Source organism: Neoarius graeffei, chromosome 4 (genome assembly GCF_027579695.1).
Source record: "Neoarius graeffei isolate fNeoGra1 chromosome 4, fNeoGra1.pri, whole genome shotgun sequence".
NCBI classification, from domain to species: domain Eukaryota; kingdom Metazoa; phylum Chordata; class Actinopteri; order Siluriformes; family Ariidae; genus Neoarius; species Neoarius graeffei.
In genome coordinates, this window is record NC_083572.1 from 89005057 (window position 1) to 89019440 (window position 14384).

General features: G+C 38.9%; 1 protein-coding gene across 1 annotated transcript in view; it reads left to right on the top strand.

Moving 5' to 3' along the window:
- Window positions 1–3368: 3368 nt before the first annotated feature.
- ghrhrb (growth hormone releasing hormone receptor b) overlaps window positions 3369–14384 on the top strand; it is a 184096-nt gene continuing 173080 nt past the window's right edge. Inside the window, exons 1-2 of the mRNA XM_060918468.1 lie at window positions 3369–3397; window positions 3647–3752. Coding sequence (XP_060774451.1) covers window positions 3369–3397; window positions 3647–3752 — 135 coding nt within the window. The remainder of the gene's footprint in view (window positions 3398–3646; window positions 3753–14384) is intronic.

The following is a 14384-nucleotide window of genomic DNA, read 5'->3' on the forward strand; positions in this document are numbered from 1 at the left end:
ATGCAAAATCTTAGACACTTAACACACAAAATAACGAGCTGTACTTATTCTTTTAATTGAGCCAAGTTCAGATAACAGCATTTTAGGTAAAATCTTTTCTTTTTTATGAGCAATTTTTACTGGGCTGAAGAATATTTTTAGAGTGTATATCAATAGTTATGCTGATGTATATTCCTGTTCAGCATTTATATGAATATATATGAAAAAAAAAAAAAAAAAAAAAAATATATATATATATATATATATATATATATATATATATATATATATTCTCTCCCTCAACATGAGGCAGCTGTATGCCATAGGGCTCTGCTGTCCAGCTAAGATAATATTTTGAATAAAAACATCACAGGGCTATGTTCCCTTACAAGCAAAGTCCCCTGAGGGTCAGATTTAGTAGAACAAATGCTCAGTAGTGATCATAAGTTCACTCCTTCTTATCCCTGCTGATTTAAAATAATTAGGGTATGGTCAAGGATTTTTCAGGGACAGTGTGTTATCTGAGGGGTTGATGGAGTGGATGGAAACTTCTCTTGCTCCATTCTCAGTAGCAAATTAATAGAAACATTCAATTATGCTGTTATAAATGTCTATTAATCCTGTTAATCCTGTCTATTAATCATGTTGCTGCATTCTTGATTCTGAATGGAGAGAAGATATTGATTAATTTTCTATAACGGCTTTGTCTGTAACACCTCCACATAAACAGATACTTTACATCATATTGTCTTCAGAATGGAAGGAACTAATCTTCTATTTTCTCTATAAATGTGCCATGGGGAACCTGAGAGAAACGGTATTTCTATATTTGTATCTGGATGTATTGACGATAAAGCTCTCTTGAATTTTGAATCTTCTTTCATGGATGTTCCACAACATTGAATGCAACTAAAAATGCAAACAAAGTGTCAAATGGATTATTATTATTTTTAAATTAAATAGCATTAGCAAATTGCTGTGGGATAAGAGGAATACACCACTTCAGCACAAGCTATAAGCTACAGTAATCCCATTTTCTGTCAAGCCACTTCATACCAGCCTTTTGTAGATTACTTTCCTATAACAGCATGTCCTGTTATGTTTTATTCCTCATCTATATCAGTATGAAATACAGGGTTAGTCAAAAGTATGTTAACGCTAATGGATTATTTTTATTATTCTTATTTTTATTATTCTTTAAATGGTACTGTTGTTTGCTGGTTTTTGTGTGCTGAACACGATGGCGAACAAGTTAAGACCGTCCTGTAAATCATCTTGCACATATGATGTATGTTTTGCGAATAAATGGTTTCTACCATTTGAGTGTTAACATAATTTTGGCTAATCCTGTATATGATACTGTGATGGTATCTACTGGAATAAATACATTTACAAAAAAAAAAAAAGAGAGAGAGGCGGAACCAAAAAAGAGCATACAGATGAAACAAACAAACAAACTGTGTGTTTGTGTATGACTGTATATCTGTATATGTTTGGTGCCAAGAAATACTACTAAGGGGGCATTTTTCACACTTGTTCAGTGTGCAGAAAAGTCGAAAGAAAGAGAAAGATATATGTCAAAAATGGTTATTTCTTTATCATTTATTGTCCAGTGGACTCCTGTAACACTGTATGTACCTGGGACATGGAATAATCTACAGAAAGGCCTAAAAGTACGTACATTTATATCCACTGATAAATTTAAGGGCATCATAAAAAATGTGGTAAATGAGATATGTGGCTGCTTTTATTCAGAGGCCACGGAGTTGAACTAGCTTTTTATTTTTGTGGATTTTATGTTGTATATGTATTTTAATACATTTAGTCAAAATTGTGTTAACACTTAAATGGTAGAAACCATTTATTCACAAAACATACATCATATGTGCAAGATGATTTACAGGACGGTCTCAACCTGTTTGCCATCGTGTTCAACACACAAAAACCAGCGAGCAACAGTACCATTTAATCTGTCACCCATGGCACATCTATTTGCAGGAGAAAAATAATCCATCAGTGTTAACATAATTTTGACTAGCCCGGTATGTTGTGAGTTTGTAAGGGCTGCTATCTTGGCCAGGTCCCTTTCGTAGAATAGATTTCTGACCACAGTGGGACTTCCTGGTAAAATAAGCATTAAAATAAATAAGTAAATACAATTAGAATAAACTTTTTATGAGAGGAAATGTTATTCTGTATTTATAACATTTGAAAATAACAGAAACTGTGTTCATCAAATATTAAATATTTTACTCAAGCTTGAGCAAATCAAAAATATTGCTGAATTAACTTTTACAGCACTTGCTGTTTTTGTTCATATGTAATAATATAGCTAATTACAGCTTGTAATAATATAGTGTCTTGCAAAAATATTCATCCCCCTTGGTGTTTGTTCTGTTTTGTCTCATTACAAGCTGGAATTAAAATAGATTTTTTGGGAGGCTAGCACCATTTGATTTACACAACATGCCTACAATTTTAAAGGGATATTTTTCATCTGCAGGGAAAGGAAAGCTGGTCAGGACTGAAGGAAAGATGGATATCACTAAATACAGCACTGTAAAAAAGTAAGACATGTCTAGGGTATTTACATGAAACATCGGGGTATTTAAATAATACTTCCATGTCTTCTAGGAAGACATGGGTGTATCTGGAGGATGCAAGAAAACACGTGTCTATTATAAAAACACCGGCATCTACCAGTAGACACAAGATATGTCTTCCAGGCATTGCTAAATACCCTAGACATGTATTCTAAGTGTTACATTTAGGGGTGTTTAAATAAGACATGTCTAAGCCCTTTTTATTTACAATGAGGGCAATTCTGAAGGAAAACCTGTTTGAGTCGGCCAGGGGTTTGAGACTGGGATGAAGGTTCATGTTCCAGCAGGACAATGACCCTAAATATACTGCTAAATCTACACTGGAGTGGTTTAAAGGGAAACATTTAAATGTCTTGGAATGGCCTAATCAAAGCCCAGACCTCAATCCAATTGAGACTCTGTGGCATAACTTGAAGATTGCTGTACACCAACGCAACCCATCTAACTTGGAGTTGGAGCAGTTTTGACTTGAGGAATGGGCAAAAATCCCAGTGGCTAGATGTGCTAAGCTAATAGAGACATACCCCAAGAGACTTGCAGCTGTAATTGCAGCAAAAGGTGGCTCTACAAAGTATTGAGTTTGGGGGGTGAATACCTACGCACACTCCAGATTTCTGTTTTTTCATCTTAATTACTGTTTGTGTCACAATAAAAAAACAATTTGCACCTTGGCATGTTGTGTAAATCAAAGACACACACAGGACAAACACCAAGGGGGATGAATACTTATGCAAGACATTGTATGTTAAAGCTGTAAGTTGATGCTGTATGTTAATGAGATGCGGGATGTGCGGGAGTGTGCGCGAGGCGGGGAGGTGCGGATGCAGCAGTGTGCCTCTGGCTGGCACACACACACACGCCCCACTCACTCCATCAGTCCTCTTCAGGAAAGCCACCCACTCTGCACACCGCTGCTGTCACACACACACACAGGGAGAAGCCGGTGCTCGGTGAATAATTAACCCTCCCTCCGTGTGGACCTGCTGTTATGTAGCACTGTGGACTGACCTGAATATACAAGCGTCTCTTTGACTCAGCATTTATTTATCTCTTCGTTTGGAAAGTCTCTTGGCGCACACCTCAGTGCTGAACATGATACTTTCTCAGAATGCATTAACTTTCCGAGCAGTGGTGCTGACATGCTGGATCCACCTCTGTACCTGGCACACGGTAAGGAACTGCTGCTTCTAGTTTACTGTGAGCTGCATGGCACAGTGTGTATAGTGCATGCGCTCTCACTGTGGTCCTCTTGTTTATTCAAGAGAAGCACAGGGTCACTGAAAGAGTGGTGCGCGCCTCTTTCTTTTGGGTTGTACATATAAAGTTTGTCACATGGAATAGAATAGAATAGAAATGGAACAGAATAGGAACAGAGCATAACAGAATAAAGCAGAAAAGATTAATAGGATAGGATAGAAAAGACAGAACAAAACAGAATGAAGCAGAAGAAACATGAACTGAATAGAATAGAATAGAATTTCTCAACTGCCGCTGTACAAGTATAGGAAAAGTAACTTTTGCTTGAATAGAATAGAGTATGATCAAACAAAACAGAATGGAGTCGAATGGAATATAATTTCTCTACTGCCATTGTACAAGTATAGGGAAAGTAATTTTTGCTTGAATAGAATCATCTCATCTCATTATCTCTAGCCGCTTTATCCTTCTACAGGGTCGCAGGCAAGCTGGAGCCTATCCCAGCTGACTACGGGCGAAAGGCGGGGTACACCCTGGACAAGTCGCCAGGTCATCACAGGGCTGACACATAGACACAGACAACCATTCACACTCACATTCACACCTACGGTCAATTTAGAGTCACCAGTTAACCTAACCTGCATGTCTTTGGACTGTGGGGGAAACCGGAGCACCCGGAGGAAACCCACGCGGACACGGGGAGAACATGCAAACTCCACACAGAAAGGCCATCACCGGCCCTGGGGCTCGAACCCAGGACCTTCTTGCTGTGAGGCGACAGCGCTAACCACTACACCACCGTGCCGGCTGAATAGAATCAAACAGAATAAAATATAATTGAACAGAATCGAATTGAACAGAATTTATTTTTTAATGATATTTTACCAGGATGCTTCCTCACCAAAGTGATTTTCAAGAAGGTCCTGTAAAAACTACCTACATGTTACAAACTTGAAAAAGTTTCAAAACAAAATAATTAAACTAACTGAAACAAATTGATAAAAAACTTAACATTATAATAATGTAAGAATGTATAGATTTGAATCATATGCATTGAATATAACAGAAGAGAATATAACAGAATATCTTTATCATTACACAAGTTGACAAGTGAAATTAGTTTTGCTAGAATAGAATAGAATAAAATAGACCAGAATAGAATATCACAAAACAGAATGAAGCAGAATAGACATGAACTGAATATAGTAATAGAATAGAATAGAGTCAAATAGAATATAATTTCTCAACTGCCACTGTACAAGTATAGGGAAATTAGTTTTTACTTGAATAGAATAAAGTACAATCGAACCAAACAAAACACAATATAATTGATGAGAATTGAGTAGAATAGAATAGAATAGAACATCTCTTCTGCCATTGTACAAGTATAGGGAAAGTATTTTTTGCTTGAATAGAATAGAATCAGGGTGGCACGGTGGTGTAGTGGTTAGTGCTGTCACCTCACAGCAAGAAGGTCCGGGTTCGAGCCCCTTGGCCGACGAGGGCCTTTCTGTGCGGAGTTTGCATGTTATGTTCTCCCCGCGTCCGCGTGGGTTTCCTCCGGGTGCTCCGGTTTCCCCCACAGTCCAAAGACATGCAGGTTAGGTTAACTGGTGACTCTAAATTGACCGTAGGTGTAAATGTGAGTGTGAATGGTTGTCTGTGTCTATGTGTCAGCCCTGTGATGACCTGGCGACTTGTCCAGGGTGTACCCCGCCTTTTGTCCGTAGTCAGCTGGGATAGGCTCCAGCTTGCCTGCGACCCTGTAGAACAGGATAAAGCGGCTAGAGATAATGAGAATGAGATGAGAATAGAATCAAACAGAATAAAATATAATTGAACAGAATTAATTTTTTTAAATGATATTTTACCAGGATGCTTCCTCACTAAAGTGATTTTCAAGAAGGTCCTGAAAAAACTAACTACATGGTACAAGCTTGAAAAAGTTTAAAAACAAAATAATTGAACTAACTGAAACAAACTGATAAAAAAATTTTAACATTATAATAATGTAAGACTTGAATCATATGCACTGAATATAACAGAAGAGACTAGAACAGAATATCTTTATCATTGCATAAGCTGACAAGTGAAATTAGGTTTGATAGAATAGAATAGAACAGAACAGAATTTAGTGTTGTAGTCAAGCCCACCTACGGTAAACCAAAGCCAAGTCATGACCAAGCGCAGAGTGTAAGACTTTAAGGGGTTGAGATCAAGGCAGGATGAGACCGAGTCAAGACCAGAATCAGACCAGTGTGTGCAAAGAGGGGTGGGGTGAGGTGGGGAGAGGTAATGAAAATTAACAGTAATGAAAATTTCTAATTAGCAGTGAGTCACGTTATTGGTTGCATTTGAAGCAGGAAGTTTTACATTCAATCAAATTAATGATGTTAACAAATAAATCAGACAATGCACCGGCGATTTAGTGAAATCCCCACAGTTGTGGTCTTGATCGGTCTTGAAATAAAATCCTGACCGATCCAAGACCGAGTAAAAATGTGGTTGATTCCGAGATGAGACTGAGACCTTCAAAAAAAAAAGTGGTCTTGAGATTATTCTCAAGTATTACAACACTAACAGAATCGAATAGAACAGGACTGAGCTGAATATAACAGGATAGACTCGAACAGAAAGGAGTAAAACAGAGTAGAACAAAACATTTTTATTGTCATAGTACAATTACAGTGAAATTGGGTTTGCTAGAACAGAACAGAGCAGCATAGAAAAGAATAGAACCGGTCTTGTCATTGTACCAGTACAGTACAATAATTCGGTTCACGTCTCCCATTGTTACATAAATAGAGAATATGAATGTATTAGAAATAATAGAATGCTGTGTCGAATATGAAGAAATGTGCTATATACAGTTTCATGTACAGGTTATAGAGGCAGTGTTGATGCTGTTGTGACACTCTTATTTAGAGGAGTAATAGCGCAATAAAACAGTTGCAGTGTTTCGAGTGTTGAGATGACCGAGGCATTCAGCAATTCACGGACCGCCATGTCAAGCGTCAGCATGTGTTTAGGTGCAAATTTTGTGAGAGCTGTGAGGTACAGGGAGGCAGCACAATGGTATTAATGGCTACAAAGAGAATAATTCATGTTTCAGGGAAAGCAAAGCCAGTGTGTACATGCTGTGTATAAAGTATATACAAAGAGAATTCCTTTGGTACTACCGTACAATGTGCTCATGGAATACTGTGCATAAGTATTTGCACCCCTTGAACTTTTTCACATTTTGTAGTGTTACAGCATGGAACCGAAATGGACTTAAGTGGAATTATATGTCGTGAATTTACACAAAATAGCTAATTGTGTTCCTGTGGGAATAAACATAAATATTATTCACAAACAAAAAGTTAAAATTGGTATTTCATAAATGTGCAAAATTTAAAGGGTGGAAAAGAAAAAAAAGGTACCCTATGGGTATATGTGGCTACTGCTTATAAATAAAATAGTTTTCTGATCCCATGTCCAGACAGTAAATATAGCATACATACGGTACATGTTATCAATTATACTTGCCTCATCTCTTGCAAGCATCATCAAGCTGTGAGCAGCATCAGGGTTTGTAGTATTTTTGTTACCAATTTTGTTTACTGTGTTTTGTTCAAATTACAGTGCTGTGAACTATATTTTCAAAATAGTAAGAAAGCACTTGTTCATGAATTGTCTTAGAAGCATTATTTAGGCTACTATCACACTGCCTTGTATCTTGCCACATAAGCGGCGTGTGGGTCAAACGCCAAGAAATGAGGCGTATTTTATCCAAAATTAAAGTCCTGTGACGTGCACGGTGTATGTGTGGCATTCCTATGGCGTATCTGGGGTGTGTATGGGGTTCAAGGGACATAAAGTTATGACATACTATAGCGTATGCGTGGCATATGATACATTGCCATGGCGTAACCATTTTGCTGCTTTCGTTGGTGTGGCATTTCATTCTTACGTATGACGTTGCTGCTGTGTACCTGCGGCGTTCACAGGTGGGTATAAAAGGGGGCCTCACGCCCTGTTCGTTGTCATTCATCACAGTCAAGAAAGCATCATGCCAGCGAAGAAGCCAGGACCCAAGAAGGCCAAGGGAAGAGGGAAGACATCAGCCGCATCCACCCAGCCAGCCCCGGAGCCACCTTCATCAGACACGTCAACTAAAGCACTCACATGGCATAATAGGTGTTCGAGCAACGTTCCCGCTGCATCACTGCTGTGTAGCTTTCGTTTTTATGACGTACATGTGACATATAAAAGCTGCTATGTATGTGCTATGGATTTTTAAGCGTGGACTTAAAAATACGCCGTACCCTGTTGTACAAGGGGATCGTGTTACGCATCCTAGAGTATTAGCTACGTAAGCTGGCGATGCTGTGACGTTCCTTTCTTACTGCCACGTATCCTGATGCGCCGTACATATGCAAGGCTGAAACGCCAATGTGTGAACCAAGCATTAGTACTAATGAGCACATTTTGTTTCATAAGTGTAGTGTAAAGACTAAAATAAAAAATTTAATTAAAAAAATTAAAGTGAATAGCAGAAGTTTGATATCGGCTTCTCAATATATCTGCCAAAAAGCTCAAAAAAAAAAAAACTTTACAAAGCCTTTCATGTGAACTTTCAGAAGGGCCAAACAAAAGCTGTGATAATCAAAAGGTAAATTTTCTTAAAATAAACACCACTTACTCGATATCGAATCAGTAGCCTTGGTGAAACACGAGGTGAATTTCGTTTGTCTTTTTATCTGCCGATTATCTTCTGATACTACAAAGTTATAACGAGGTTTCTCTTATTTCATTTCTGGTTCTGATTGGTTCCAAAGTTTATCAAGAAGTAGAACAGGTAATTGAACTTGATCAGGATAAGTGCTGATTGGTTACGAAGTTTCGCTATCGTTACACTCATTTTTACATTCTTACAACACGATGACATAATGGCTTCGCCACTTGTTCTTCTGATAACAGGAGATCAACTGTTTGTATCGCGAGATCACAATTCACCATTCTGGTGATTGCAATGCTTATGCATATGTGCAGTGTGCTATTATTGCGCTCATATTCTTACAACATGATGACATAATGGCTACTGCCTCATAGAGGCGAAGCGAGGCAGTAGCCACAAAAAGTGAACTCAAATCCATGTTTGTCAACCATCATGTTTCAGTTAGCTTATTCATCCACTGGTTAGTTCATTAGAATATCTCATCTCATCTCATTATCTCTAGCCGCTTTATCCTTCTACAGGGTCGCAGGCAAGCTGGAGCCTATCCCAGCTGACTACGGGCGAAAGGCGGGGTACACCCTGGACAAGTCGCCAGGTCATCACAGGGCTGACACATAGACACAGACAACCATTCACACTCACATTCACACCTACGGTCAATTTAGAGTCACCAGTTAACCTAACCTGCATGTCTTTGGACTGTGGGGGAAACCGGAGCACCCGGAGGAAACCCACGCGGACACGGGGAGAACATGCAAACTCCACACAGAAAGGCCCTCGCCGGCCCCGGGGCTCGAACCCAGGACCTTCTTGCTGTGAGGCGACAGCGCTAACCACTACACCACCGTGCCGCCCCTCATTAGAATATGCATTAATGTAATTTTAATATTAGCATACTCACACATGCAAACTCCTCACCTTTCGGCGAAATTCGCCGTTTTGGTCCCAAAATAGGTCACTTGTGTGAATCGTGTAGATCCGAAGAGATTTTTTTGGGGGGGGGGGGGGGGGGGGTAGGCAGGCTACAACGCTATTGTTGCCAAACATTTCACTTACAAGGTTACAGCCAATCAAGATAAACAGTTACTAACACGCTTCTTTTCCATTGGAGTTCTGATCAGCTGGTGCACAACCCACTGCTGGTTGCCAGTCCTCGCTTACGAATATTCCACAGATTCAGACCGCAAAGTCACCTTTTTATAGAGAGATCTGGCAACCTCATCTCGCGACTGAATCTGAATACCAATGGAACAGTTTCCAGCGCGCTCGGGGGTGAATAACCATGGGCGGATCTACCGGGGTGGCATATGCCACTCTAAAAGAAAGCCTTGCCACCCCTGCTGCTACCCCAGTTGGCAGCGACGAATTCAAAGAAAAATTACGGCCAATATGACATTTACGTGCGCGAATTTCCAATGTCCGACTGCGGCGAATGCAGCACGAGATAACGCCAGAGATTGGTTGTTTTGGAAAATTGAGAGGCGCGAAGCGAGGGAGCCAGGAGTCGCGAGGAAAGGAGACACGGGAGGAAAGGGGTAAAAGCTGATTAACTATCTATCAAAAAAATGAAATTATAATGAATGAACAGTGCTAGTATAGTTGCGATGCTGATTTTGAGAGGATAAAAATCAGGTTGGAGAAGGTTATTTAGCTAACTATACATGTAAGGCAAAAAAAAGTGTGTTTCCGGTAACCCGACCGATCGAGAATTTCCGCGTCGAAATTGCCGACCGTAAATTTTTATTACAAATTTCCCTCGATATTTTAGTGTAAGCGGCGTTAGTTTGTCATAATTTTTTTTGTTTCAACGCATTCAAGTTGTGAAAGAAACGATAAAAAGTAAAATGTTTTGCCACTTCTATCAGCCCTCCTGGCTGTAATGCAAATTGCTTCCTCTTCAGTATACAAGTGCACTTCCATGGCAGGGAAAAACACTACATTTTGCCGCCTATGTAGTCCCCTATTTATACAAATAGGAGTCATTCAGGATTCAGCCATGTTTTTGCTCCGTGTTTTTGCTCGACCCAAGTTCTACAGTAGGCTAGGCGAGGCCGGCTGCTTTTAATGGAAGTAGCCTAGCCTAGGACGTTAAACCATATTTTCACGTTATTTCTTGATAAGGTGTTTTCACATTATCACATGGAAATATCATGAAATAACGTGATAATTTCGTATCATGAAATTACGTGATATGTTATTACATGATAAATATATTGTAAAAACGTGATAACTCTGTTAACAATATCTTTTCACGTAATTACTTGAGTCTAAGCCAATTTATTTTTTTTGAGTGTGGCAGCAATACGCTTCCGCAGATCATAACTCGAACTCTTGCGATATATTTTTTTATTCGTTTAAAGATTTAAAACACTTATTTTATTATGATGTGTGGTATAAAGGATTTTGTGCCAAAATACTATTTTGTAAGATGTTTACTTGTGTTAATTTTTTCGAACAAAATAAAACAAATTAAGAAAAAAAATTTCCTACCTACCGACCTTATTTTAGTATTTCATGTTACCTGAAACACACTTTTTTTTTTTTTGGCCTAATGTTAGCTAGGTCTGACATTAGTTTTGTGTAAAGTCGGCCACAAAAGTTAATATTGATTCACCGTCTGTCAAGGAAAACATTGCTATTGGCTGAAGCTTATGATTCAAATATTGAGGATCTTAAACATGAGTTACATCAGACGAGGAGAGTACTAGACAGAAAAAAGGGGGAACAGGGGAGTCCTACCACTCTCATGGAGTTCACTGTTTTTGGACCCATACCAAGATGATGATGTTGTTTTTTTTTGAGTTGTTCAGGTTGTGTAAAATAGCGGTTGTCTTGCCTGTGAGCATCCTGTGAACGAAGTTTATCATCTCTCAGGCTCATAAAGACTTATTTGCGGTTGACTATGACAGAAAAGAGACTATCAAGTTTGGCTGTACTCAGCATTGAATCAAAGCGCACAAAAGCATTAGATCTTGATAAATTTGTGAAGCGTTTTGCTGAGCAACATGGAAATCGCCGCATTCAGCTGTTGTAGGCATGACAAGTTCATGTTATGCTCACTGGTGAGCCTTTACAAAGCGTGAGAAAATAAAACTATAAAATGTGACACTGGTGTAAATGGTTTAAATCATGCTGAACTTGAAGCAGTGTTGTTATTGTTGTTTTTTAGTGTCTGTTCTTTTGCATATACAGTATAAAACTGTCCAGAAACGGTATAGACCTCATCTGAGAATGTGTGTTCTTCGTGAACAATAAAGGCATGAGATTAAGTTTATCTGTATGAGTTTGTAAATGGCAGTCTGTGCCCTTTTGTAGTGTGTACATACTATTTGTCGTCAAACTGTGATTAAATTCAGTATATATACATGTCTGTAATACGTTGCCACCCCTCAAAAATTCCTGCCCCCCTCTTGCCACCCCATAAATATTTTTCTAGATCCGCCCCTGATTTCACATAGGTGATGTCTTTAAGAAAATTGACAGACAGGGATTGGCCAGGTGTGTCCTCTGGGGTAGGTCTGTTAGATAGCACAGGCAGTAATATATACCTTTTTGTAAATAGCCCACTGTGTTGTACACAGGGGTGAAAATTAACTTCACAAAATATCAAACTTTACCGGCCACTGACAAATAAATGGTACAATTTACCGGCCACTCAACAGTAACTTATTAAGACATGTTTATGGAAAGTTATTTTGTACTGTATTAAATTCAAGATGTCACTGGTTGCAATTTTTTTTGTAACGTAGACTACAAAATGTACTTTTGCGCGCGTGCCGTGTCCCCGTGCATCCTTCTCACCTTTTTCACCCCTGACCAGTTTGCATGCCTGCATACTAGCTGGTTTGCTGTTGTGTATTGTTTTTAAGAAGTGTACATTTTGTGTATTTATTTTCAGTGTATTTTTATTTCATCCTTTCTTTTAAATCCCATATTGCTTTTTAAGCCACGTATAGTTGTATTTCTTAATAGAATTACAGTATATTACCTTTATTATTGTTATAGCTGATTGTTACATTGGCTGGCTGTGTAATTCCTATTTAAGCACATACACTCCCTGGCTACTTTATTAGGAACACCCATCCACCTGCTGTTTTGTGCCGTTCTCTAATCAGCCGAACCCTTGACAGCAGCACGATGCATAAAATCATGCAGATGCAAAGCAAGAGCTTCAGTTAATGCTCACTTCAAACATCAGAATGGGAAAAATTGTGATCTCAAAGTATGGCTTTCTTTCACTGTGGCATGGGTGTTGGTTTGAGCCAGATGGACTGGTTTGAGTATTTCAGAAACTGCTGATCTCCCGGGGTTTTCACACACAACAGTCTCTAGAGTTTACGGAGAATGGTGCGAAAAACAAAAAACACTGAGTGAGTGAGAGTTCTGTGTGTGGAAACAAATGCCTTGTTGATAAGAGAGGTCAGAGGAAAATCGCCAGATTGGTTCGAGCTGCCAGGAAGGATATAGCAACTCTTTACAACCGTGGTGAGCAGATAAGCATCTCAGCATGCAGCAGCAGAAGACCACAATGGGTTCCAGTCCTGCAGCCAAGAACAGGAATCTTAGAATCAAGAACAAGTTCCTATTAAAGTGGCTGGTGAGTGTATGTATGACTTATCCTTCCATTTAGACCACTGCAGGATTTTTCACACTTCATCCCTACAGTATCTCACCCTTAGCTCCTCTACTCTTCTCCAGTCGACTCCTATGTATCATGAACTGCAGAATTTGAGCTCCATGACTGTTCCTTCATGTTTGAAGTCTATGCTGAAAATGCAGCATTTCTTCCTATTAGGGAGCTTTTCATCTTTCTCCCCTTCAAAAAAAAAGAGAGAAATGATTATTGTTCATTATTTATTAATGATGCTTTTTTCTGACCAGTCAGACAAAATCAAATAGCTTAACTTAATATGGATTCCACCAAGCCAACAGCAGGTGCAATGAATACCCCGACTCTTGTGTTGGTGTCTCCTTTGGATAATACAATGTCAACTTAATCAGCTGGCCTGTACACTAGCAACAAACTGCAAAACATTGACTAGTGGATCTGAGCATGCAGCATGCCCTTTGTTAAGCCGTCTGTTCGGTCATTTTGTCTCCTGTTGAGGTATATTCCATGAAATATATGCATGCTGCCCTAATACTGAATGCCTGGTGTCATTAATCATAGCGTTTTGCGTTTTGTGCCTAGCTTTGTCAAACCCAGATGTCAGATTTTACAAAGCATGAATGTAATGTTCTCTTTGGGAAACTCACAGCAAGGACAGATGTGGTTCCTCTGTGCTTACTGTAGATTAGATGTTTTCAGACAATGACTGCATGCACATGCAAGTAATGGTAAGCATCTTTGTGTGCACAGCTTGGTATAATGGTCAGAAATTTTTTTTTGTTCTAAAAAGCACTCAGTAGCGCAGTGGGAACCCACCACCAGATGAAGGTTTGGGTCCCTCTGGTGTGCTATAATCACCAAAGAGAATTCAGGGAAGCTAGTTGATAGCTTTCTGGATCGCTGGTCCTCAACTGTGAGGATGGCAATAGACAGACAGACAGCACAGTGGGAAAATTGTATAAATGTATGTCCTCATAGCTTAAATTTTCTACGAGTTAAATTTATTTTTTGTGTGTGTGTGTAACTATAAGTAGTACTAACATTTTACAGCATTGTAGAGTTTAAGATTTAACATCACATGAAATGCAATTTAACTGATTACTGCCTACATTCATATACTGAATCTGGCCTGTTAGAAGTAGGAAAAAATAAAATTTCTGTATGCCTGTGGTTTAAATGAACTGAATTTAACACTAGACACTCCTGCTGTTCTTTACTCTGGAAACAGGTTTCTAAATAACTCAGAGTATCAAGTTTTATAATATTGGTTTTCATA